This window comes from Aphelocoma coerulescens, chromosome 26 (genome assembly GCF_041296385.1).
Source record: "Aphelocoma coerulescens isolate FSJ_1873_10779 chromosome 26, UR_Acoe_1.0, whole genome shotgun sequence".
Classification (NCBI taxonomy): domain Eukaryota; kingdom Metazoa; phylum Chordata; class Aves; order Passeriformes; family Corvidae; genus Aphelocoma; species Aphelocoma coerulescens.
In genome coordinates this window covers 3210919-3237810 of record NC_091039.1, presented here as the reverse complement: position 1 = coordinate 3237810, position 26892 = coordinate 3210919, and the positions used below count along the sequence as shown (strand labels likewise).

General features: G+C 58.7%; 1 protein-coding gene across 5 annotated transcripts; it reads right to left on the bottom strand.

Annotated features, from left to right (window-relative positions):
- Positions 1–1093: 1093 nt before the first annotated feature.
- KCNC4 (potassium voltage-gated channel subfamily C member 4) lies at positions 1094–20838 on the bottom strand. 5 transcript variants are annotated; one of them, XM_068995787.1, is made up of 5 exons: positions 20173–20823; positions 14910–15846; positions 13496–13533; positions 13275–13416; positions 7914–8050 (listed from the first exon to the last, which is right to left on the bottom strand). In XM_068995787.1, the coding sequence occupies exons 1-5, from the start codon at positions 20821–20823 to the stop codon at positions 7914–7916; spliced, it is 1905 nt and encodes a 634-aa protein (XP_068851888.1). The 5 variants fall into 5 exon arrangements, with proteins under 5 accessions (XP_068851889.1, XP_068851888.1, XP_068851890.1 ...); XM_068995789.1 differs by lacking the exon at positions 13496–13533 and adding an exon at positions 13794–13797 and having other exon boundaries at positions 13275–13389; positions 14915–15846; XM_068995788.1 differs by lacking the exons at positions 7914–8050; positions 13496–13533 and adding an exon at positions 1094–1166 and having other exon boundaries at positions 13275–13460.
- Positions 20839–26892: the final 6054 nt, after the last annotated feature.

Genomic DNA, 26892 nt, shown 5'->3' with positions numbered 1-26892 from the left:
GAGAGCAGAGAAGGGAGGAAGAATCACCTCCTTCAAGGTGATCCAGGCAAGATCCAGGCAATGCCATGGCCAAAGTCTCCCTTTCGTACTGCCAGGGACAGCCGGGGCTGGGACAGGACTCTGTGGGCACGCAGGGAGCCAGAGGCAAGGAAACAGGGAGGCAGGAGGGGTACGGGAGCTGACTCAGCTCGTGGATGTCTTTATTGGAACTCTACACGTTGGACAGGCATGCGAACAGGACAGACGGAGACAGGAGTAGTATTGCCTTGGTCACAGAGATATGGAACAGCGTTGGAAGGACCCTGACCCCTCCAGGCCAGCCGGGATCCCCACACCTCGGTCTCCTATTGCTTCCCATCCCCATCCCCACGCCCCGCTCGGCCCTGTGTGCCCGTGGGCTCAGGCCCCATGGGAGGGGGCGATGGTGGCACCTGGAGTGGAGCCTTTGGCACCCTGGAGGAGGGTTCCCGGTGGCCGTGTGATGATGGAGGGGTCAGAGCACGGGCGCAGCCGCGGGTGGAGATGTCCTGGTGAGCAGCTGGATCTCCAGAGGTGGGGGGTGAGGTGCAGCCGAAAGCGTGGGCAAGGGGAGGGGGCAGCCCTGGGGGTGCTGGGGCAGCGTGGCCGTGGCAGGGCTGGCACCAGGAAGGGGAATGGGGCTGTCCCCAACCTCCCTCCCGGCCCTGCTGCTCTGTGGCACCTCTTGGGGGGACCCAGCTGCCACCCCCCCTCCCAGGGATGGAGCTGGCGCTTTGGGGAAAGAGCATCCCTCGTCCTTGGGGGGTGCATCCCTGGGGGAATGAACGTCCCAGCCTTGGGGAGAGCATCCCTGGGCTTTGGGGGGAGCATCCCTCAGCCCTGGGGAGAGCATCTCCCTTGGGAAGAGCATCCCTTGGCCCCAGGGAGAGTATCCCTAGAGGAATGCGTGTCCCAGCCTGAGGGAAAGCATCCCTGGGCTTTGGGGAGGACATCCCTGGGGGAATGCATCCTTTAGCCTTAGGAAGAGCATCCCTTGGCCTGAGGGAGAGCATCCCTCGGGATACACATCCCTCCCCCTCGGAGAAGGCATCCCTTGCCAGGGTGCTGCCTGCATCCAGCTGGGGCTCAGGAGAAGGTGACCACCTCACCCTGGGGGTAACTGGAAGCGAGGGTGTCCTGGCAGGAATCTGCAATTAAAGACACAAATATTAAACACGGCATTAGATGCTGCTTCCATGAGCGGTTTGGGGAGAAATGGGAGAGGGAGAAGGACCCTGGGCTTCCAGGGGACCCCGACTTAGAAGGATGCAGAAAACAGAGTAAGCACAAAATGAAATGGCCTTTTCCAGAGGGATAAAATGCTGCTGTTGCATCGGTAAATCAGGGGAAAATGGTTTTAAAAAGCCTCAGAATGGTGCCAGAGATGGAGACTTGGGGAATGATTCTCAAAGAGAAACCATGAGTGGAGTCAGGGCGATTTTGAGGGTAAAAATGAAAAGCAGGGGAAAAACATCACCCTCACCACATCCCTCTCAACCCTCTCCTCCCAGAAAGCTGCTCTTGCCCAAAACTTCCCAAGCCAACCCCAAGCCAGATGTCCCAAAGCCAAGCCTGGTGCATTAATCCCGCAGTGTTTTTTCTTCTCCTTCTCATTTGTTATCATTGAATTAATTATCATTGATTGGAGCTCTGAGTCACCCCACCGCCTCTCCCCGTGTGCCAGGGCCCAGTTTCCAGGCGAGGGGCTGTCAGGCAGGGAGACAGCGCCTGATGCACCCGATAAACTGCGGAATTCTGCTTTAAACCTCACCCCCAGCTCCTGCTCATGGGTTTGACCCAGCTGCCTCCCCTGCAGACCCAACGCAGCTCCAAAACCTCCTCGTTTTCCACAACATAAAGGTCTCGTTCTCCATCGAGCATCACTGCACAGCTCGGGTGAGCAGTGCCCAGGCGTGGAGGCTTTTCAAACCTCACATCCCATGAAAGCCCTCGGGACTAAAGGAGCTCTCCTCCCTGAGCTGGCAGGAGAGCTCCCCACCTCCCAAGACAAAACACTGGTGACCCAACACCATCCCCCTGCAGCAATTTGGGGCCCAGCAGTGCCCACGCATGCAGTGGCTGCTGAAAAATATCCCAGCTCTTGGTTCAGTCACTCCTGCAAGCAGCTAAAAGCTCCTGGCAGGGCTCGTGTCCTGCTAGAAACATTCCCCGTCAGGTCGATTGATTTACCAGGGGCACGACTTGGCTTTTAACTCCCATCTCCTCCTCCTCCCCGTTCAAAGCCATTTTGTGTGTTAGCTCGAGACCTGCTGCCCACAACCTCCAGGGACCTGCCTTGGAAAGCAGCTTCCCAGCCTTGGAAAAAAATTAGCACGACTAAAAATAAATAACAACAGCCCAGATTTTTATCTTTTTGTCCCCCAGACAAAGCCACCACGAGAAGAGAGCCCTCCTGTCTTGGCTTATCGGTACCAGCTCCGTTCCCCTCTTGCCCTCATGGCCGCTCAGTGACGTGCAGCCCCTTCCTCGAGCCTATTTTTGGGTGCGGATCTGCCACCAGCATCCGTAGGGCGCTGCCCTGGGCGAGGCAGGGGGCTTGGCACAGCTGGCACAACCCAGCTCCAAATACACCCAAGGTTTGCTGCGGTGCTCCCAGAGCCATCAGCGCCGAATTTCCCTGCACGGGGAGTTCACACAGTCCCTCCCTCCCTCCCTCCCGCTGTGAGATCCCCTCACACACCCCAAAGTGTCCGTGCCAGCGCAGGGTTGGGTAGGTCCTGCGCTAACTCTGCTTTGCTCTGGCGGAGCAGCCCTGAGGAGGAGGATTTGGGGGCGTTGGGGGATGAGCAGCTCAGCGTTCCCCAGCCACGTGCACTGGACCCAGAGCCCCCCCAGCTGATCCCCAGCGTGGACAGCAGGAAAGGGGGGGATTCTGCCCCGCTCAGGTGAGACCCCACCTGCAGATCTGCCTCCAGCCCTGGGCTCCAACATCAGGAGGGCTGGAGCCCCTCTGCTCTGGAGCCAGGCTGGGAGAGCTGGGGGTGTTCACCTGGAGAATGGAAGGTTCTGGGGAGACCTCAGAGCCCCTTCCAGTGCTTAAAAGGGCTCCAGGAGAGCAGGAGAGGGACTTTGGAGAAGGGGCAATGGCTTCCCACTGCCAGAGGGCAGGGTTGGATGGGATATTGGGAAGGAATCCTTCCCTGTGAGGGTGGGCAGGCCCTGGCACAGGGTGCCCAGAGCAGCTGTGGCTGCCCCTGGATCCCTCCTGGCAGTGTCCAAGGCCAGGCTGGACGGGGCTTGGAGCAGCCTGGGACAGTGAAAGGTGTCCCTGCCCATGACAGGGGCTGGAATGGGATGGAATTTGAGGTCCCTTCCAACCCAAACCATTCCCTGACTCTGTCATTACTTTTTTACAGCCACCAGGGCACATTCCCTGCCCCGGCCTGTCCCACACAGGAGGAAGTGTGACCCTCTCCCCAGAAGTTCACAGAATTCTTTCTGAGCCTTCATTTACCTTTTCCGTGGGTAAAACGTTAGGATCGGTTGCCCGGGCGGAGGTAAGGAAGTAACAGACTGGGAGCTGGGAGGCTCCTATTTATAAGCTCAACTGCATCCTATTTTGCATCTGCCTCTGCTCTCCCTGTTCCTCGTCAGCACGGGCAAGCCATGGGGTTGCTATTTATTTTCTATTTTTCTTAATTGTCATCAAATAAGCAGTGAGGATCTTTCCTGGCAGTGCTGGGGAAGCCAGGAACAGGCTCCTTCTGGGTAGAGCAATTACTCTCTTGACATCTTCACCTCCCGCCCTGCTGCCTGACAGGCCTTTCTATTTTCTCAGCTCTCTCAGGCATCTCCCGAGAAACAGAGCAGTTGTTGCAACAATAAAAATTAGTACTTTGCAAGCAACCCGGGATCACGGTGCAGCCTCCACGCAGGGCTGGACTCTGAGTCTTCCAGAAGGAAAAGAGAAGCAAAAAGCTGATGCTGGAGTGGGGAACTGCTCCCAAATCCCCCCAGTCTGAAGGCTGCTCTGGTTTGGCTCTTTGCACAGGGGTGGGTGGTCACAGGGGTTCGATCCTCATCCCACAGCGCTGGTCCGTGTCCCAAAGCAGACAGACACACAGACAGAGGAATGCGAGGGCTCTGCCAGGGCAGCCCGATGTCACCCAGCACCTCCGGAGCGTCCCCGGCCAGGCTGGACAGAGCTTGGAGCAACCTGGTCTAGCAGAACACGTCCCTGCCCGTGGCCCTTCCAACCCCACCATTCCATGGCTCCCTGACCTCTGGCCCCGTTCCCACAGCTGAGCATCACACGTGTCTGCATCCGCGGCGGGGAGAGGGGCACGGGGCACTAAACTCCGGCTGGTCCCATGCCGCCGGACATCCCGCTGTCCACAGGGGAGGGACACATTCCTACACCACACACAGTGCCCATCCCTGTGCTCCTGCTCATCCTCCTGCCAGGAACGAGACCCAGCACACCCAGCCCATCCCCGGGAGCCTCTCCTTTCCATGCTGGGATGCCCTGACAGTCACTGCACACCCCTCAGGGATATTTTTGTTTAGATGCTGTTTTAGGGCTTGGACAGGGGCAGTTGGGCTCCAGTTTCTCGGGAATAAATCCAACACTTTGGCTTTCTCTCGATGCCTTTTGCCCAGGCTGGAACGTGCGCTCCTAACCAGATCCCTCAGCACAGATAAGCCCTGGGAGGATATTTAGGGGAAGTATCGTATATTCGTGCTCTATTCTTATCCTATTCTCCAGGCAGCCGATTTTGGCCACTGTTTGAGATAAAACCTGGGCTCCAGAGATATTTAGAGGTCTCCTCTGATCCACTACAGCTCCTCTTCTAATCTTACCTGGGGATTAACCCGTGCCAACTCGCCCCCAAAAGCAACTCAGACCCCACCTAAAAATAACAACAAGCTGTTTTCTCCCTCCTGCATCCCCCAAATCCCTGCTCAGGAGAAGGCGGGGAGGAAGAGGGAGAAGATGCGATGGGTTTTTCAGCAGTTCGGTGCCTCCCACTGAAATCCCTCCGTCTCCCTTTCGGGGCTCGGTTGTTTTAGAGGAGCTTTTGCACATTAGTCATCCCTTCTCCCGGGTTGCATAACGCCCCAGCTAAAAATTGCATCCTGCCGGCTCTGTGTCAGCTCATGCCCAACCCTCCTTGCTCTGGTGGCAATGAGATTTTGGGGGGTCCACCAAAGGTTTTCCACCCCAAGCAACCACTGTGGCGTTGGGATGAGCTGCTTCGGGAGCCTGAGGGGGGGCAGGCAAGGACGGGATGTCCTGGAATCTGTGGCTGCTCTGGGTTTAATCCTCTGCCTCCAAGAGACTCAAACCCCAAAGTATGAGCATCTTGATCTGATTCTTCTGCAAGGGACGGGGTTTCATACCTGGCTCGTCCCCAAAGTCAGAGCATGACCCTGGATAAATCATTTATGATCCAAAGACCACTGAAATCACAGAGGGTGACAGGGGCTGGAGATATTCCAGCTCCTCCTGCTTCCAGAGGGAAGGATGAGCCAGAGGAGCGCCAGCATGGTGCTGCTCTACTCACCCCTTCTCCCAGTTCATGGAATTTGGGGTGATCCATGAACCTGCCCTGTTACCCCATCCATTTGCTGTGGGAATGCACTGAACTACAGGAACCCAAGGAAGGCAGCAGCTCCCAACACACAAACGCAGGGGCTGGCGGTGAGGGATGGATCACCCCCCCAGGCCTGTATGGCACATCCTGAGCAGAGGATGGGTGCAGCTCAGCCCAATTTCTCCCCAAATCCACACAAATTCTGGCTCCAGCACCAGGTCTATGCAGTGCTCAGCTCCTGTCATCCAACCCCAGGCACCAAGGTTTTCACCTCTTTTCTGCTTCCCTTTGGCTCTAGCACAGCTGGGAGGGAAGGAGGGAGGGAGGGAGGGAGGGAGGAAGGAAGGGAGGAAGGGAGGAAGGGAGGAAGGGAGGGAGGGAGGGAGGGAGGGAGGAAGGGAGGAAGGGAGGGAGGGAGGGAGGGAGGGAGGAAGGGAGGAAGGGAGGGAGGGAGGGAGGGAGGGAGGGAGGGAGGGAGGGAGGGAGGGAGGGAGGGAGGGAGGGAGGGAGGGAGGGAGGGAGGGAGGGAGGGAGGAAGGGAGGAAGGGAGGGAGGGAGGAAGGGAGGGAGGGAGGGAGGGAGGGAGGGAGGGAGGGAGGAAGGAAGGAAGGAAGGAAGGAAGGAAGGAAGGAAGGAAGGAAGGAAGGAAGGAAGGAAGGAAGGAAGGAAGGAAGGAAGGAAGGAAGGAAGGAAGGAAGGAAGGAAGGAAGGAAGGAAGGAAGGAAGGAAGGAAGGAAGGAAGGAAGGAAGGAAGGAAGGAAGGAAGGTAGGTTGGTTGATTTGGATATGTGCTGACTGCTCCTCCTGGCAGCTCCTTCTCCATACCGAGGGAAACTGAGGCACGGGAAACCTGGGGTGGAGTAGGAGGGTCCTGACTGTGGGATCTGCCAAAATCCATCTCAGCTTCTTTCAGGACCATGGAATCACAGAATCCTTAAAGTTGGAAAAGACCTCCAAGGTCATCGAGTCGAAGCCGTGACCAGCCCGGCCACACAGGCACCCTCCTTCCTCACCATTCCCTGAGCACCAGCTCCGGTTTGGCCATGGTGGAGGGGAAGGGTCTGACCCCAGCAAAGCTCCTGGGGCTCTTTGCTTTTTAAACACACCCAAATCTAAGCTCTCCTCCCCAGAAAAGTCCTCGGGCTCCAGCCCTGACTTGCTCAGAGTGAGGAAAGAGGCCGAGAGAGCACCGAGGGGGAGTCAAGCCCAGGGCTGGACCCCCCACACCAGCCCCTTGCAGCCCTCCAAGATCCAAACGCCTCCGGGGAGGCTGAGCTGGACAGAACTAGAAATGAACCAGAGGTTGGGGGCTGAAGGGTTTGTTCTAGTTCGGGAAGACACCTGAGATCATCCAAAATTACCCCAAAAACCAGCACACATGAGCAAAAACCAGCAACGCAAGGGGGAGTTTGGCTCTCCAGCCTCATCCTCCCAGGGATGGGGAGGGCCTGGTTCAAACCCAGCTCCCATCCCCACGGGAATGTTCTGCCCCACCACCACACGTCCATCCCAAACAAGGATTCCTCCCCCATCCATTTAGGCATCATTTTGCCTCAAATCTCTCACTTCCCCACTCTTCAACACCAGCAGCAGCTTTCCCAGGGACCCTTATTGCTCTTCCCACCGCTTCCCAGCTCTTCATGGGAGTATCCATGCCTATTATCCCAGCCTCTGTGTGCTCCCTGCACCCTCTCCCAGGGCCCTCCAGCCTCCACGGGATCTCGAGGCTGGTTTCCAAGGCCCTCAGGCCCATCCCTGAGGTTGGATGGAGAAGCAGACACAATCTGGGAAAGAACAAGTAGGATTTAGGCAGAAAAAGGCAAAGAACAAGAGGGGAACCACTGCTGGGCAGGGAATAGAGGTTTATTCATCTGCTGCCTCCAGAAATTTGAGGCTGGTTTAAAAAAAAAAAAAAAAAAGCAAACAAAATAAAACCTAAAAATATGTGAATTCAGCCATTTCCAGCACAATGAGATATAATTTTATGAGTCAACTCGTCCTCCTTGTGTTTCCACCACCCTTTAGCCCAATGCAAACAGCCCACGGGAGGGAGGGCTCGACACCAGAGGGAATTGCAGGGTTTATTTCGGATGAATACGGATTCAAGGAGGGGAAAAGCACCCCAACACCTACTCCAGGGACTGTCCGTACACATGGACACGAGACAAGGTCGGTGCAGACGTTACAGGCCCTGTGGCCAGGCCAGGGGCAGCTGGAGAGGGTCAGACCCAGCTCCTGCGGGGCGGAGATGTCCCAGCTCGGGCTGCTCTGGGCACCGGAGGCGCGGCGTGGTGGGGACAGGGACGGACGGAGGGACACGCAGGGCACAGCGAGGTCCAGTTAGAGGATGGAGGGGACGGGGGAGCAGGGGCGCTGCAGGGAGCAGGGGGAGCTGCAGCGGGGCGCCAGGGGAGCCAAGCCCACCGCGGATCCTGCCACACCATCTATGCTGCTCAGGCTCCGGGATTTTCCATAGCCTCGGTGAAGAAAACAGACAGGTTAGAGCCGAGCAGCCTCCTGCCCCAAGGCTCGGACAGCTGAGAGCACCAGGCTGAGTGTCACCCAGCCCCACACCCCGAGCAACCCCCTGAAAAAAGTGCTTTTCGAGGGCGAGCAGGCTCCTGTGGATCCTCCAGGCCTTCCCATTCCCTTCACCGAGCAGCACCGGCCAAATCCAGGACTGGAGAGTCATCAATGAGGAGACCACATTGCTCCTGTAGGGTGCTGGGTTTTGTTTCCCAAATTGCTCTGAATGAGGAATGAGTCTGGGGATTTTGTGGGCTGAAGCAGACGGGGAAAAGCAGCAGAACTCAAACAAATATGGGATTGGGAAGGAGTGATTCCCCCAGCTCTGGTTTTTACACCCCTGTAGCAGCAAGCTGCTGCTGACACCTTTCTGTGAGGAAAGGAGCAGGTAGACGTGCTCATTATTTTCCACAGGAAATTGCATTAAAGAGCAAATATTTCTATTTCTTTGAGCACAGGAACCCTTCACACTCCCCCAAAGAGCCAGGGATTTCTCCAGCTTTTATTGAAAAAGCAACAGCCAGAGGAAATAACCTCACAGGTCAAAAGCCACTTTTCTTGCTGGAAAGACACAAAGTCTTTGCACTGAAAATTTAATTTTTAGGTCCACAAAGCACTGCTGATAAGGATGAGTCTGTCCCCTGGATCTGCTGCCAAAATATGGAAAATTAATGATGCTCCCAGCTGCGATGAGCCCGGTGTCCCTGCGCCTGGATCTTCCCTGAGAGCACCCGGGTGAGCAAACCCAGCCAAGCCTGAGCCTTCCCAAGGCTCCAGCGCGTTCCAGGGAAAGCAAGACCATGGAAGTGTGTGGGGGGAGCGGAGGGAGGCAGCTCCTGACAGCAGAAAAACAAGGTGATGGATGGTCCCTTGGGCAGTGCCAGGCTTGGGATCCCTCCCCGTGTCCCACCCCAGGAGTTTGTGGCACATCTTTGGGTTCTGCTTTGCTGGTGCTGGCCTGGCCGTGCTGGTTTGGGCTTGGATCAGGGATCCAGGCTCACACCAGACCAGTGACAGCACCACCCTCACACACTCCTCAAGGCTGAGACAGGAGCATCACCTGGGAAACGCTCCAGGGCACAGCCTCTGCAAATCTACAGAAAATCCCCTTTTTTTGTTGTTTTGTTGTTTTCCCCAGCCCCAGCAGCCAGCAGGGATTCTTCAACCCCTTCCCACCTCTCAGCCCCCCGAGGAGATGCAGCTCCTCCGGCTGTGCAGCAGAGGCAGCTCCAGAGGACAGAGGAACTCCTGCCCAAACCTGTTGCTGACTCCAGCAAAGCTCTCCCCGTCCCCGCGGTGGAAGCGGGAGCAGAAGCAGGCCTGAGGAGAAGAGCAATTTCCTTATTTACTTCTTGGCACGGATCCACACAGCGAGCGAGGAGGGGAGCGAGCACAGCCCTGAGCTGGGGGGGGGAGCTGGGAGTTTCCCACCTACAGCAGCGGATGCAAAGACCCCCCTGCTCCCCACAACATTCCCGAAAAACTGCATCGGGCTCATCCTTCCCTCCCCTTGGGTGTGCTGAGGCTCTTTGAAGAGCTCACGTGTTTCCCTGCCACCCTGAGCCGTGCGTGGGAAGCAACCATGCTGAGATCCAAGCGGTCCCTGAAAGCTCGGGGCAACCCTGGATCCAGCACCCAAACAGCACCAGTTTGGCAGGAAGCGCTGTGGGGTCGGGGTTTGCTGGGAGCCGCCGGCAGTGCAGGGACCTGCTGTGCTTTGTGGGGCTCTCGCTCTGAAGCCTGAGTAGAAAAGGATGCAAACAGGCGTAGAAACAGGGTCAAATCACGCTGCTCGCTCTGATTAAGCCTCAAGCGTCACATTTTGGGACAGAACTGCATAAAGGTGTTTGGTTTCCCCAGGGACCCTCTGCAATGGGCTCGGGGCAAACCTGCCCAAAGCCCAACACTTCGTCCTCTCTCCATCAATTTATCCCAAGCCACACGCGCTGGAGCACCTGGGAAGGAGCTCAAGACTCTTCCTCAAGGCTGTCGTGCTTCCCCACCACACCAAGGGCCAGGTGCCACCACAGAGTGAAGCCACAACGCACAGGGGGGTTGTGCTCTTCTGATTGCCACGGTGCTTAAACAGAGCTGGGGTCCCAGTAACTCGCCCTGGGGCTACCCAGAGTCACCGGGATTGCTTTAGGAACGGGCTTGCTGCCAATAAAGGAGCATCGTGTGACCCCCGGGGGCTGCCCCCGGACCATGGCACTGCCTGCTCCCTGCAGGAACTCGGCTCCGGGCGCTGGCGCAGGCTGGGAGCCGGCGGCACACGGGATGGGGTCAAGCAGGGAGGCAGCAAAGCCCAGGAATATCCTGTTGTTGGGGACAGAGGCCTGGCACGCAGCTCGTGTGGCACCAAGTTCCCGTGCAAGTGTGGGCTGGTCCTCACTGCCCCCCAGCCAGGCAGCCCCAGGGGATGCTGCCGTGAGCATTCCCAGCTCGATGCCGCGGGCTCAGGCCACGTGCGAGCCATGGCCCTGCACTGACAGCAAGAACCAGAGTGAAAATCAGCTGCACGATGCTCTACGGAGCCAGAAATTGCTGCTGTGCCGTGTTAATGTGCTGAGGAAGGAGGTGGAGCTTTTTAAGAGACGCAGAGATGCAGCGCTGGGGTACGCGGGTTAGCGGCCGAGTGCCGGGGGAAGGTTGGACTCGTGGAGCTCTTTTCCAACCCGAATGATTCCGTGGTTCCATCCTAACCTGTCTCCCTGGCTGGACTCATCCTGCCTCCATATCCCTCTGTCCAAGCAGAGGACAGGGCTCGAGTGCCAAGGCAGCCCCATGCCAAGGTGTCTGCACCCAGCAGGACACAATTTTGGGAACTGCTGAGCGGGACCTGAGTGCTGAAGGGTCTGAAGCCATCCCCAGCAGCCAGGGAGCAAAGCAGTACCCCTGGGAGCAGCCATGGGAAGAAGAATCACATTCCACATAGGAATCCACAGCAATCCAGCTCGATCTTCTCCAGGCTCAGGTCCAAGGACAGGAGGAGCTCTTCTCTTTGAGCTGCCCCAACAGGACCAACCGCTGGAGTTGGGGTTAAACCACAAAGGATGCCAAGATCTGCAGCTCATTCCCGAACCGGCTCCACCTCCTGATTTCCACAGCTTGCACAGACACCAGTACCTGTCCCAGGATCTGACAGATGGCCATCAGCGAGTTGGGCTCAGAACCAAGCTCATCTCAATTTGCAGAGCTGCCAGCATCCCGGTACCAGAACAAACAGCCTCAGCAGGAGATAAATCAAGAGCGAGGGAAGAGGCGCCTCTGCAGCTCCCAACGGCTCCTGGCTGGAGGCTGCTTTGCCCCTTGGTCATCTCTGGTCATCTCTGGTCACCCCTGGCCATACTGGAGCATGTCACTAGGCCAGCCCTGACCTCTCAGGACAGTGTCCCACCCGTCTGTCCCACAGCCCCAGCAGGACACAGGTACTGAGGTTGCCTCTTCCCAAAAGGCCTCAAGCATCACTGGAGCCCCTCTGGACCCCAGATCTGGCTTTCTCCAGGTGCAGCATCATTGCAGCAACATGGGGGTAAGTGACCCGTGCACACCTTCTATTTCAAAGTGTAAAAGGCACTCTGAAACTTGCAGGGAAGACTCCAGAACACCCCAAGAATGATCACCGAAGTGCCCTTTCAAAGGGCTGCTGCTGCCACCACACGAGGACAGAAACGTCCTGGTCTCCTGAGATCCAGGGATGGGACTTGGGAGCGAGTGAAAGCAGCTCTGGATCCTCAGCTCTTAGAGCTGCTCCACTTTTCCTGGCTTCAGTGGGACCAGGCTCAAGTGCTTCAGCTGAAGCCTGACTTCAGCATTTTCTAAGGAGGAAGATCAGCACTGGCTTTCATCCCTCTCCTCCATCCCTTCCAGTTCAGCATTGCCCCTCCCAGTCTGGAGTGGGACTAAAGCTCTCTCCCCTCTCCACATTACCAGGCATTAAGAAAAGAGACCAACTCCACAGGAAAAAGCACGTCCAGGGAGACAACATGAGGCGTTTCAAGCAGATATTTGATGGTACCCCAAGGATGAGCAAAGCTTTTCCTTTTTGTCCTCTTTCCGAGGTTGAGCAGCAATGCCAAAGGGAATCCTTGATTTCCCAGCAGGAAACAACCAATTCACCTCTCCAGCTGATAAATGTGGTTGCCCCAAACACCTCCCTGAATCCCATCCAGTCTGTGCCGTCCCAAACAGTTCCAAAAGTAACAAACCCTTGAGGCTCTCCGAAGCACCAACAGGTTTTGGGGAGCAGCTCAGAGGCGCAGCACACCATCCCATGCCCGGTCCCAGCTCCCAGGCACCGTTCCCTGTGAGCAACGGGCAGCACTTGGTACCAGGGAGGTGGAAGTAGGTCAGCTCTGCAGCCACAGCACCCCACACCACCCTGGGCACGCAAAACGCTGCACAGCTGGAAAACTGAGCTGTGCCCTAAGAATTATCCCAGCAATCGAGGGTGCAGCTGGATTTCGTGGCACTGGGTTCACCCTCTCTGGAGCTGCAGTGCTGGGAGATGGGTGGAGGTCTGGGACCAGGTTGAAGAAGATTTTGTTTTGTCATGGGAAGAAGGGGTTTGTGTTTTCCTGACTCATCTCCCTCTCAGTTTCCCATGGAAAACCTCAACACTTAGCACAGCTCCCGTTCCAAGCCCAGAGGAGCCTTTCTGGCAGCCCGGAGCTGCTGGCAAGGCAGCGCTTGACGCATCGCGGCTCCCCACGCTCAAACCCACTGAAAGCCACCGGAGGGGAGAGGGAAGGAAAAGCCTCTGGGTTTTTTTCCCTACTGAAAACCTTTTGGTCCCCTTCAGTCACAACCTCACCATGTCCCCAGGAGAGATGTCCCACTCCCACCATCCAGGGATGAGTGGTTGAACCCCAGGGAGAAGAGCTGGAGGGGCAGAGGTTGGAGCACTCTGTCCCCAGGGAGGGCAGTGCAGCCAGCACAGGGTCAGAGACCCCAAACGGGCACCACTGGGGAGGAGAAAACAAAATGTGGAGCCAGCACGGAGAGATGTGGAGGACGGAGGTGAAGCAGATGGAGAGGCAGGAAGACGTGGATTTGGGGAGCAGAGAACAGCCAGGCGGGCGGATGGAGATGAACCACGGCCTTGGATCGGCCCAACAAAGCTGCACTCAACCTCCACTCACCCTCCCCAGGTCCTGCTCACACCTCCAGCCGTACCTTTCTGGATGCCTCCATCCGCTGCACAGGAGAAGTCCCCCGTGGCCAGCAGGAAGCACGTGGAGGATTTCTTGTTCTTGTCCCGGGTGCTGGAGCGCCGCATTGGCCGCTTCTCCTCGTCCGTCGGGGACAGCGGCTGCTCCTCATCCGACAGCACCACGTTGGCCTCACCGTTCTGCTTGGAGTCTGCAAGGGGTGGCAGAGACCCATCAGCAGCTGACAGAACCACAGGAGAAAGTGCCCAGGGTGGCCAGAAGGGCTTGCAGGACCGTGCAAGGAGGCAGAAGAGCAGGTTGCAGGTGGCCCGGAGCAGCACCCACCAGTTCAGGTGCTGAGCCCAGCCTGGACACGCTCCTTTGGAGCAGCCAGGGGAGCAGGACACAGACAGATATAATTCCAAGCAGCTCTAGTCCTGCTGAGGGTTATAAAACCTGTGTGAAGCCAAAGCTGGGGATGAAACACCCCAGGTTTTTGAGATCCACCCACCTAATTGGAGGGAATTAGCTCTCCAAAATTCACACTGCTGAGGAACGGGCTGCTCGGGGTAGTGGGAAGTGCTAATTTATGTCCCCTGGCTCCCTGGTTCGTCGGCTGAGAGGATGCTCTGCCACGTGAGGGCCTGGCCTGAGCCCCTGGCTCTAACTGCTCCCCACTGCCAGGGCTCCCGGGGCAGGTGGGATTTGCAGGCGTGTGGAAAAAGGAGATTTATAAAGGAAAAGAGCTGCTTGGGGCACGCAGAGCTCCCTGTTCCCCCCCAGGGGAAGGACCATCACTGTTAAACGCGTGTGGCCAGACGTGCAGCTGCCCAGGGCTGACCTCAGTGCTGGTGCAGGACACAACCCCACCAAGGTGCCTCCTGTTCCAGACACCCCAGAGGTGACACTGGCAGCAAACCAAGACCAAAGGGGCAGAGCAGCCACCATGGCCAGCACTGGCACTGGGGCAGGGCTCTCACAGACCCCCAAAGTCAGCCCAAGGGATGGTGCCCACAGCTGCCCACAGATGGGGCTGGGCCTTCTCCGGATTCAAAGGGAAGACTTGGCCAACCTCGAACTTCAGCTCAGTGTGTGAGATGTAAAAGAAACATCCAGGGACTGGTTTTGCTCAGGATTTGGAGCAGCAACGCAGGGATTCTGTCTACCAGAAGAAGAATGAGGAGGTGCTCAATCCCCAGGGAATGTCTGTGGATTTATCAATTTTGGTGAAGGGTTCCCTGATTTATGGTGGGAGGAAGCAAAGGAAAAATCTGTCCCAAGGGCATGACCAGGCTAGCACAGGAGTAGAGCAAGTGGCCTTACCTCTGTCACTGTGAGGGAGAGGTGGCTTAGGCAGGGGCACCTTGAAACCCACCATGGTGACTTCATCTGTGCCATTAGGAGGGAAGGATGTGGCCTTTGGGAAAGCAGGATATGGCCTTTCCCCCCTGCCTGCACGGGGGACTTGACCTGCAGCGCCCTGGACCCCTCGAGAACATCCTCCCACTCGAGGGACCCCAGCACCGAGGTCTCACCCACCCAGAGCTGGGGGCCACATCCTGCACCATCCCCAGGGATCTGGGACACAGGGGACCAAAAACGTTGCCTTGAGGGCTCCCGGACATCTCCCCATCCCTCGGCCCTGCCTTTGGGGTCTCACCTGACCGTTTCCGCTCAGTCGCCCCCTCCTCTACCGCCAACGGGCACGTGTCGCTCTGGGTGCTGTTCCGGGGGGAGTTCTCCTCGGATTTGCCGTAGGTGGGGGAGTCCAGCGGGGCCGGACGGGGTATATGCTTTTTCTTCTTCTTTGGCAGCTTCTGCTTGGCCATGGCCAATGAATAGTACATCCCAAAGTTATTGACGATGACGGGCACGGGCATGGCGATGGTCAGCACCCCGGCCAGGGCGCACAGGGCCCCCACCACCATCCCCGACCAGGTCTTGGGGTACATGTCACCATAGCCCAGGGTCGTCATCGTGACCACGGCCCACCAGAACCCGATGGGGATGTTCTTAAAGTGAGTGTGGTCGCTCCCAGTGGGGTCGGACGTCTTGGCTCCGATCCGCTCGGCGTAGTAGATCATAGTGGCGAAAATCAAGACCCCCAAGGCGAGGAAGATGATGAGGAGCAGGAATTCGTTGGTGCTGGCCCGGAGCGTGTGGCCCAGCACCCGGAGACCCACAAAGTGCCGCGTCAGCTTGAAGATCCGGAGGATCCGGACGAAGCGCACCACCCGTAGGAAGCCCAGCACGTCCCGGGCAGCTTTGGAGGACAGGCCACTGAGACCCACCTCCAGGTAGAAGGGCAAGATGGCCACGAAGTCAATGATGTTGAGCAGGTTTTTAATGAAGAGAAGCTTATCTGGGCAGCAGATGATGCGAACCAGGAACTCGAGGGTGAACCAGAGCACGCAGACCCCTTCGATGTAGGTGAGGATGGGCTCCGTCTCCACTTTGTGTGTCAGCAGGACCGTCGTGGTGTTGCCGACCACCAGGGTCTCCGTCACGTTGACGTCGATGTTGAAGGCCTCGTGCGTCTCCAGGCAGAAGGTTGTGATGGAGACCAGGATGAAGAAAAGCGAGGCGAAAGCAACCACCTGCGAAAGTCAAAATTACACCGGCCATGAGCTGATGTGGGGCAACCTCTTCTGTCTGGAGGAGGTCAAAACACTCCAGGATGCTGCCACCCACTGCCCCAAGGCCAAGGGTGGAGAATGGGGAGGGATCCCCAGACCTCTCCCATGAGCTGACAGAAAAGCTCAGAGCCTGGGGCCATCAGTCCAGGACCTTTCTCCAAGTGCTACGATCTGTACAGGAGAAGGTGTGCTGGGCTCCAGCTGTGCCTGGAGATGTGCCAGGGATGGCAGTGGTGGGGATGAAGGGGACCTGGGACAGCCTGGGACTGCAGCAATCTTCCACTGGGAACAGACATGAAAAGGGAATTTTGACAGGACAGATTCAAAGAGCTTTCCCCCGCATTCATCACAAACCCCTCCAGATGCCAGGTTCACACTGCTCCCAGCTGTGAGCTTTGGGGCCTGGATGTGTCAGAGATGTCCTTTTGCCCCCTCCCTGAGGGTCAGTGGTGGGTGATGTGCCCACAGAAGTTCCAGGTCTGAGAGGGCAGGATGAGGAGAGGAGCAGGCAGAGCTCAGCCTCCTGCTGATGCCTGGACCTGGTGACACCGGGATGTTCCCATTTCTCCTCTCTGCCCAAGAGAGAGACCTTTGTCCCCTCCATGTCACCTCCTCCTCCTCCTCCCTTCTCTTCACCGTGGATATGAGCAAGGAGGGGCTGGCAGCACACGTTGGAGGTCACAAAGGACCACCTTGTCATGCTCCCATCAGTCCTGCTCAGCTCCTTCCCTCACTCACAGTGAGCCCATTACCTGGAGCATCTGTTTCCAAGAGCTGCCCCCTGCAAAAAAAAAAAACCCTGCGAGCAGAAAAAACTCTTGTTCTACCTTCCTCCAGCACAAAAGCACGGCTTTCCCGGGAGCACATCCTGGTGCAGCCCCTTTGCTGCACCTGCACCAAGCAGGATGTGACCTTTTGCTGTCAAACCCACCCAAGCGGCTGCACTCGGCAGAGCAGCACCGTGAGCCTGCTCCAGGCGACAGCCCGGATCCTCGGCTGGAGTGAATCAGCAGCAGAGACAGCCTGAGTCACGCTGGAGAAACACCCGGCCCTGGACACCGGCGGTGCCGTGCCGGCAGCCCCGAGCCTGCCAGGAGCATCCTTGAGGGGTGTCCCCAAGGGCAGACCCGTGTGGGTCCACCACAGAGAGCATCAGCCCTCCGAGAGTTTGGTGTGAAGTTTAAATCAGGCATTAAATGATGGAGAAACCTCTGGAAGGTGATTCTCCTGCCCCGGTGAGAGACACCTGCTTGGGGATGGAATGAGATGCTCCTCACCCCTCAATCAGAGCCCTCTGGACCACGCACGGGGATGAGGCTCCGAAGGCTGATCAGCCGTGTGCAGTTTGGGAAGCAGATCCAGCAAGAAGTGGGATCTTACAGCAAGGCCAGCTTACCCAGACAAGTGTCTCTACACAGTCGTGGCACAGCCAAAATAATCCGCTTTTCAGCTGAGGGCTGAGTCACGTTCCTGAGCTTCCCTGTATGGGGAATCTTGGGAAAACCTGAAGAGTAAAAATTTAGACTTAAAGCAAAGTAGGAAGAAAAAAAAATCACCCAGGAAGGGAATGAGACCGTGCGAACACTCGGGTAATGAAGCAGCCCTGCTGTTGAGTGTGAGGTGAGACCTGATTTAGCCCAAGGAGCAAAATCAGCCTTTAAAAATAGAAGAGTCAGGTTCAAGCCGGTGCCAACCATCGTGTCCCCCTCAGCATGGTGCTCCAGTTCTGTGTCTGACCCAAGATGTCTCACCTCAGCTCCAGTCGCTGCTCCAAACTCAAGTTCTTTTCTAAAAATGTCTTTAAAATAAAATAAAATCTATGTATAAACCCAGTACTACCAATACACACCAGAACTCCCACCAAACAAGTCCTCCAGAATATGTTGATGTCCTACACAATCTTGACCCGCACTCAACAGCTCGCAATGGGTGTTCCTAAAAAATCCATGACCCCGCAGAGGGTCACTAGCCTGAAAGTGCCCATGAAAGTGAGGTCAGGAGTCTCCAAGTTGGGCTGCAAAGGGAAAAAATAGTGAGGAGCTGCACATAAGAGGGGTTTGGAAGTAGAGGTAAAATCACAGCCAGGGCAGATTTGCATGGGGAGGAAAAGTGTGAAAGTCCAGCTGGGACCAAATATTCCCGGAGTGGACAAGACTGAGGAGCCAGGGATCCCATGGGCATCGATGGTGCGCGAAGAGAGGCTGAAACACGGCAGAGATTTCTAACCACGCGCTCACCCAGCTGCCAGCTCAGGAGGAGAAGTGCTGGAGGGAGGGAAAGACGGAAATAACCAGGAGCCAACTGAGTCAGGGCCCGAGGGGCTGCTCCACGGAGAGGAGGAGCGAGGACCGGAGAAATTCAGCTCTTGAGACTCTTAGTCACGGCTGCCACACAGAGAGGGAGAGAGTTTACATGGACAGCCTGGGACTGCTGCTCCCCAAGGTTTGGCAACGTGCTGTTGGGCTGCTCCAGCACATTCCCTGCAGCCAGCAGCACCCCTTTGGCTCTGGAAAGAAAGGGGAAGGCCCCAAAATGGGGCGATATTAAAGAAATCCCAACCGCCGCAAACCTCACGCAGCCCAAAAGCCAGGGCAGCACCAGGAATGTTGAACCCACAGAGATTCTCATGAGTCCTGCAGCACCCTAATGCTGGGTGGTGACTCCAGCCAGGAGCTGGGTGTGCGCACTTGGGATGGTTGTGTTGCTCTGTGCCTCAGTTTCCCCTTCTGCCAGAGCAGTTTTCCCAAGCTATAGCACTGGTATTTTTTCCTGTTACCTCTGGAAGTTGATCGTTCCCATGGCACTGCTGAGCTGAACGTTTATCCAGAGCGGTGAGAAGGAAGCAGGGAGCTCCCAGTACAAACTGGTCCCACTCCAGCCCCAGCTGGGCCTCAATCACAACCATCTCTGCTCCCTCCAATACATTCCTCCTGCTAAAGCCTTTCCAGGAGCAGCTCAGCACACAGGAAAAGCAGAACCAAATAACGCCGGGGGGAAAAATTGAATTGAATTATTGTGCTTGGGTTTATTTTTAATTTTGTTTAATTTTTTATTTGGAGCTTTGCACCACTCAGAGCATCTCTCCGAGGTGAAAAGCCCTCAGAGATGGGCAAAGGAGCAGCTACCCTTTTAAAATGGGTTCAGCTCTTGCTGCCCGAGCATTCTCTGCATGTGTGTGTTGCTCTAACATTTGCTGCAAAAACACCTCCTTGCCGAACTGACCCCTGCCCCGCGCGCTGCTCGTGGGTGTGAAATGCCTGCAGAATTTCTTACCATTCATGGGGCTTTTTTTACACCTCTCAATGCATCCAGAATTCATCTCGATCCCAACTGCCTGTCCGTGTGTGTGCGGCAGATCCATAAGCTGGGCGTGCCAGGGGCTGGGGCGGGTATCGAGGGGTCAGTGGGCAGCGCTTTGGGGGTGGTCTATGAGGAGCTGGCAGAGGAGACACACGCGCAGAGCAGCACCCGAGCGCCAGGCTGGGAGCCTGGGGACGCGCCTGGTTTGGGGGGGACACGTCCCAGCTGCGTCACTGCCCGTGGGTAGGGACTGCTGGCATGGCCAGGGAGGGTGGCAGGGTCTCTGCTGCGTGGATGCACTCACGTGTGCACACACACGGTGCCAGGGCCCGGGGCCACGTGTGGCTGAGGGGCCTGTGGGACCGTGGCTCAGGTGTGCTGGGTGTCAGCGGTGCCTGAGCCTGCACCACACGTGCTGATGGGCTCCCTATGCTGCGGGGGCAGCCCCGGCGTGGCGACGCTGGGGACAGCGGGCAGGGGGTGCACAGGAACACGGTGTCCTTTGGGACTGCGGCTCCTGCAGACGAGGAGCGTGAGCTGCTTGGGGACAACCGTGAGGATCCCGTTTGCTTCAGGACCTGATCCCCAGCCCTGACCTCTGCTGTGCTGCTAAATGTGGGTTTTGGCATCGTGCAGCTCAGCAAGAGGAACCCAAACATCCTATCCTAGAGCATCCTGAAAGTCTGCCAGGAGTCAGCCCTGCCAAGGACAATCCCTCATCTCCATGTGCCCAGGAGGTGCGCAGGGAGCACTCGAGGGCGCAAAGGGGGCAGGGATTGGGCTTGCCCCCAGTTTCAGCCCAGCCCTCCCAGGTGTGAGGGTTGGGAGGGGATTGGGAGACAATGGAAGAGGGGTCCTGTAGGATGGGACATGACTCCTGTGTAACCCACCAGGAAAGTCAGACTTGCCCACAGGGATGGGGAGGTGAAGACACAACCCCAGCACAGCCCCATCCCGCCTCCCCCCCGGCGCGTTTCGGGAGCTTACCCTTGCCGCCTTGGACGAGTAGGGGTCCTCAAAGAGCGCCCACATCTTGGGCTGCCAATTCCGGCAGCAGCCACCCCCTCCAGCAGCCCCTGCCGCCCCTGGGGGCCTGTCATCCATGCCCAGGCGCTGAAGGGCCATCTCCCTACCCCCTTCCTCTTCAGGCTCCTCTCCGCCAGCCCCTCCGCCAGGCTCGGGACTCTCAAAGATATCCAGGGCCTCTTCGGCGTCGCGGTGCTGGCGGTAGGTCATCCAGCAGCAGGGCTCCACGTCCGTCTCGTCGATGCCCCAGTAGGTCAGCTCCTCCTCGAAGAGGGGCCCGCAGATGTCCGCGGGGCAGTGCAGCTTCCCGGTGCGGTAGTAGTTGAGCACGTAGGAGAAGATCCCGGGGTGACGGTCGAAGAAGAACTCGTTGCTTTTGCCATCAAAATCAAAGTTGCTCTGGGCATCGGGGTCAGCCAGCCAGGCCAGGCGGGTGCCCGGCAAAGTCCGTAGGGTGCTTTTGTAGGTCTCATGCCGGGTGCCACCTACATTGATGGTGATCTTGTCCGACTCTTCCCCTTTGCCCATCTCTTCCTTCAGGCATGTTTTGGAGGGTGGTTTGTTCCCCGACTTGCGTCCACGGTAGGAGGAGACACACACCGAGCTGATCATAGATTTCGGTGGATGGGAGATGCCCACAACGTGCACCCTTCCTCCGGGCGAGGAGCTGGGGTTCAGCGGAGGCGGGAGAGGGGGACAGAGATGGGACTGGGGAGGGGAAAAGGGGGGGGCTCAGGCTCGGCTCTGGCCTCCGGGGGAGCAAGCTGGAGCCGCGCCGGACACCGCTGGCTGCTGGGGGACAGCAGGGGAGGCTGCAACCTCCACCCCCTCCAAAGCCAACCCCCCCCAAATAAAACCGCCCTAAACCAGGAGCCAGCCCAGCCCTGCCGGGCAGCAACAAGTGCGGGATGGAGGGGGCCAGGAGCGGGCGGGGGGGTGCGGCAGCCGGGGGGGGATGCGGGCCCGGCCGGGAGGATGCTGGGGAAGGGATGGGGGGATGCTGAGCCCGGCCGGGCGCTGTGTCCCCCCCCCCCCCTCCCGGTACCTGCAGCGCCAGGCGCGGGGGGGCCCCGCCGCCCGCCCCTCCCGCTCCGGCGGCTCCGCGCTCCCTCCGCCCCCCCCCGGGCCGGGCTCGGGGAGGAGGCGGCGGCCGGGGGGCTCTTCCCCGGTTCCCGGCGGAGAGAAGGGGGGATGGATGCGCCCTCTCCGCCTCCCCTCCCGCTCTCCCTCCCCGGGGGTCCCCGTTCACGCGTGGCCGGGCCGGGGGGGGGCCTGTTGCGTCCCGGCGGTGCCTCCCCGCGGGGCTCGGCGCGAGGGAGGCGGCGGGAGCGGCTGCGGGGTTCGGCGGGGCTTTTATAGGGCTGGCAGCGAGCGGTGGGGTTACGGGAACCGGCGCCGCCCCGCCGGGGGGCCGGGGACCCCCCGCCCCAGCGCCCAGCCCCGCAGCCCGCCCGGTGGCCCCCCCCCCCACCTCTGCCCTCCCTCTCATCCCTGCATCCATCCCTCCCTTCATCCTCCCATCCCTCCATCCATCCCTTCATCCCCTCCACCCCCAGCCCAACCCTCCGCCTACCCCCAGGGCCCCCGCACCCCCCGGCACCGGCTCACCTCCCCGCGGGGCCCGACGTGCCGGTGAGGGTCTCGGGGGGTCGGTGTCAGCGAGGAGTGAACCCCGGACACCCCAGCTCCTCTTCGCGCCGGAGGGGAAATGCAGCCCAGAGCTGCCTGCGGATCTGGAGCCAGCTCTTGGCAGAGGCTCCCGCAGATCCCATCCCTCCCTGGCTCGCAATCCCTCGCTCACCGAGAGGTCAGGAGAGACCGACCCCGGGGCCGGTGGGGAGCTGGGAGGCTGCACTCAGACCTGACCCCCCCTTCCCTCCCACCACCCTCCCCGAGCATCTCTCCGCCCTGTTTCTGCTCCTGCGTGTGAGATGCCCCTTTCCCGCAGCGGCCGCCGGGGCTCGGGGTACCAACCACCCCAGCCCGCGGAGCCCTTCCCCTAAGCCCCCTCCCTGGGGGGCTCCGACACCCCCGGGGTGCTGGTGATGCTCAGCCCCGGCTCCTGGGGCTGGGGGGGAGGTGAAGAGCAGCGTGCCCCAGGGCCGAGGCTGTCACCCAGGTGAAGACCTGAGGGACTCATCCTGCCAGCTCTGTTTACTCCTGCACTGGCACTGCTGGTGCTGCTGCACTGGGGGGCGGGGGGGTGCTTTGGGGTCATAGAAGGGATCCAAGCCCAGCACAGGCCTGTTATTGGGGTGGGGGTCTCATCCAGGAGGGTCAGCACTCGGATAAGGGAGTTCTTGGTGCAGGGCGAGGGGATGTGGAGTGGAGGATGCTGCCTCAGCACCCCTCTCTGCACCTCCCCGGGCTGTGTGGTGCATTGTCACCCCGCCAGGTCCCCTCCTCACCCCCTGCCCAGGTTTGTCCCCTCACTGATGTGCCCCTGAATTCCGGGGGGCACTGGGGGTGGCTGGGGAAAAAGCTCCACCCAAAAAAATCCACGAGGCACGAGAGCCACGCTCGAATCTTACCACCAAGACAGCCCTGCTCCAACTGTGACTGCAACTCCACAGCTTCCAGGGCCGGATCCTGAGCGGGTGGAGGCTGGCGTAGCTCCACACCCAAACCACCCGGAGCTGCACCAGCGGGAGAGCCTGGAGCCCGAGGGAAAACCGTGCTGGAAAAATCGAGCCTTGCATCACCAGCCAGGCATCGCAGCTCGGCTCCTCATCGGCGTAATGCGAGTTTGGCCAGGAGGAAGGAATGCTGCGACCTGATGCTAATATTTTATCTGTCGACTTTCATCCCGCCAGGAAGAGCTTCGTGCACCCAAGCGCGGCCGTTCCTGGGGTGGGAGGAGGTGGCCAAGCAGACAAATGAGTTGTTTCTGGGGAAGGAAGAGATCTTTTAGCCAGCAACACCCGCCCAAAGCTGTCTGCTCTCTAAATATGCCTTCTGATTTTTAATGTCCATGGGAAAAAAAAAAAAAAAAAAAAAAAAAAGAGAGAGAGAGAAGAGAGAGAGAGAAGAAGAGAAAATGGAAAGAGCTGGATGAATAAGGGCCTTTGTGGAGCAAGAAGGAGTCACTTCTGCAGGGATGTCCTGCAAGGCTCACGGCACCTCAGAAAACATCCAGACGAAGGATGGAATGAGGAGCAGACCTGGAAGACCTCAAGCAGGATCAGCTCTAACCTGGAAAGCCTTGGGTGGGTCCTGGGAACATGTTAAGGGGTCTCTGGGTCCCTCCCCTCCATGGCCTCTTCCCCTGACCCGGCGCAGCACCCTGAGCCTGGCCCATGGTCCAGCACATCGGGTGCATCCCCAGCGGTGGGGAGAGAGCAGCACAGCGGAGCACGGGATGCCCAGAGGGCTGAGTGGCCTCACAGAGGGGCTGGGGACACGCTGGGATCCCTCTGTCCATGGAAGGACAGAGGAGGAGGCTGGACTGCATCAGTTTAGGGAGAGACCATCCTGTTTCGGTGTAGAAATAGCCAAACCAACCTCTCCAGGTCCTTCCAGCCCAGAATCTTGTTAATGAAGGATATGTTGTCCTCAGGAACCCCTGGATGCTCCAAAGGAGGTCTCTGCCCTCATGTTTTTGGTGGGACAGCTCCATCTCTGACCTGTGGGTCACAGGTCTGGACGTGTGGTGGCACCCATGGCACTCCCCTCCCCGGGGTGGGATCCCCAAGAAACCTTTCTGGACACTCTCTTGGAGGTGGGTCTTCCCTAAAAAGCTGTCACAAGGCCATGGACAAGCTCTGTCTCTGCTCTCCCCCTCTGGCAGGTGAATTTTTTAACTACAATTGCTCATTTTAGCAGTGCCGGTGACACTGGCGGAGTCTGCAGCCCCATCCCTCCATGACCTCAGCCTGCAAGGGGAGCTGGCACATGCCCTGATTCCCGGGCAGGGAATGCTCCCCGGCTTCCTGGCGCGGCGGCGTGTCCCGGTGTTCTGTCACACAGTGCCACCTCGTGTCCTGCTCCCGGCTGGAGCCCAGGCAGGGAAAACACGGGCGGCGGAGCGCGGCGGGGTCCGGGGAGAATCTGGCTCCATCCATGGCAGCGCTGATGCAATTTCGCTCCATAAAAGCAATTTGGGAACGGGAGGGAGGGGGCTGGGCTGGAGCGGGGACAGTGGTGGGGACTGTGTGGCTTTGGAGTGAGCGGGAGCGGTTCGTGAGCTGGGGCTGTGCCTCGGTTTCCCTGTCTTTACGCGTCAGGATGTCCTTTTCCTTTCCGAGGTGCTCAGGGAATCTCAGCAGAGGCTCTGTAGCAGCTCCACCTCGTGTCCGTACCCGCCTCGTGCCCGCAGCCCGGTCCAGAGATGTTTTGAGATGGGACACCCAAAACCCACCCCCACATCCGACAGCAACATCCTTCACCTCCCACCAGGCTCTGAAACCTCCCTCCCTCGCTGTCACGGGAAATTCAATATTTATGCGGTTTTTAAAATAGAAAGTGTTTGGCTTAAATTCCACATTTAGGCCCATTTCTGTGTTTTTATTCCAGCCCCCAAGGGCCAGAATCGTCCTTTCCAGTTTGTTTCTCTCTCCTGTTTTCAGAAAGCCCCGGCACTGGGATTTTCTGGCCCCTGCAGACCCTCTCTCAGCCCCTGGGAGCGCAGGATGGGCTGAGTTCGGTGGGTTCAGCACTGCAGTGACACCACACGGGGCTCCAGTCGAGCACTGGGCACTACCCTGAGCTGGGATCTCCATCCCTGCTCCCACAGAACCGGGCTGTGCTGGGGTCAGAGCTGCCCTCCGTCTCCCCTTGTCCTGCTCATCACTCCTAGGGGGTGTTTTCCTGCAGAGCTGGGTCCTGGATGTCCTCTAGGACACAGATACCCCCGTGCCACCTCCTGCCCCCTCCCTGGGCAGTGCTGCTCCTCCAGCCGTGTCCGACACTCCCCCCAGTCCTGCACCAACCTCTCCAGATGGTGCCCAAAAGACCTTCCCTGCTTCCCCATGGCTGTCACTGTTCAGTTCACGGCCGTGGCAGTGTCCCCGTGGCATCCCCAGTGCCAGGGATCTCATCTGGATCCATCTCTCCTGATTTCTTCCCCCCTTTCCTCAGGCTCCTGAAGGAGCCCTGGAGAAGCCAAAGAAGCTACCAGAGATGGGAGGGAAGGGAAGAGGCAGCCCCGCTCCCCAGCTAACCTCAGCTAATTCCCAGCAGCTGAAGTCATCTGGGATTGCTGGAAGCCCTTGGGCCTTCTCCAGGAAGGGTCTCCAGACTCGCAGGGCTCCCAGCACTCAGGATAAGCCACCAGCGCTGTTATCAGGGCACTGTGCAGAGGAGCAGGCGCTGCACCTTACCAGTCCCTGTGCCCTGGAAAGCCAGCGTGTACTGGTTAAACTGGCCCAGGACGGAAAACAACCTCCACGAGGCTCCTGAAGCACCTACAGACAGCTCGCTCCGAGCAAGGCTCTTGCAGGGGCTGATGCTGGGTGGAGGAAGGGATGAGGGGACACTGCGGGACAATAGTGGGGACAGCACAGGGAAGGACAGACCTCAACGCCCGTGAGCCCTTTGCTTTGTGTCTCTGCCACCCTAAACCTCAGAGAGACCCCAAAGCCCACCCAAGAAAGGAAACAGAGGCACAGAAGAGACTCGGTGAGGAGAGATTTGGTAAGAAGAGACTTTTAATCAGACTCCGATACAGCTCTTACAGGGTTTCTCCCGATGGCCGAGGAGCCCGGGCGGCGCAGCCCGGCCCCGCCCGGCACACGAGGGAACTACTGCGGCTACGAGGGGACACGGGACGCGTCACTAAGAGGTCTGTGCTTTACCTGTACAGGAGGGTTTCGCCAGTGTTGTGCTTGTCCCAGGGGAAGCAGCCGCATCCTGCGTGTTCCCATGGCTGTGCCATGTCCCTCCCGGCCACCAAGGCCACCCGGCCCCGCTCCTGCCGGCGAGAGCCACGCTCGGGAGGGGCGGGGGCCATTAGAAGGCAGTGGGAGTTGCTCCTGGGAGGTGCTGGGGCTTAATGTGACCTGTCGGGGTCTGGGTGGGAGCTGAGAGGTGAGGAAGGGGCTGTTTTGGGGGGGTTGAGGGGAAGGAGCCCTGGGACCCCTGGGGACCCGGCTCCAGTCCTGCCTTGACCTCTGCTTTGCACCGGGGTCAAGGTCCAGCCCCTGCAGCAGAGTCCTGGGGAACGGAGCATCCCAACTCCAGCCCTACAGGCTGGACCTGCAGCTCCAGCACCACAGGGTGTGCCCCTCCAGCAACCTCCTCTCTGCCCTCTCCAGACCCACTGAACACCCTCCCCCCAGAGAGGGGACACGGTTTGGACCCCTCCCGACCTACCCAGCACCTCCTCGTCCCCCAGCCAGGGACACCGCACTGCTCTGAGCAGCAGGATCTGGGCTGGGAACTCATCGAGGAGCTGATGTGGGGGACAGGGATATTGGCAGCGGTTCCCCCCTCTTTGCCCCACTGCCTGAAGGAAAACTGAAAAGTGCCTGTGCTCACAACTAGCAGCTATTCCCTGTGCCTCTGTGCAGAAAAAGAGGAAAAGAAGTGATTTCTAGGGCTAAAAGCCACTGGGGGTCGGCCTCATCCACAGCCTGGGACCCCGAGAAGGTGTGTGGGGGGAGAACCTGCCCCGGCGAGCGGGAGAAACCCCCACGCAGGCTCCAAAAGTGAGCGAGTACAGCCAGAAGTGAATCCTAAAGCCAC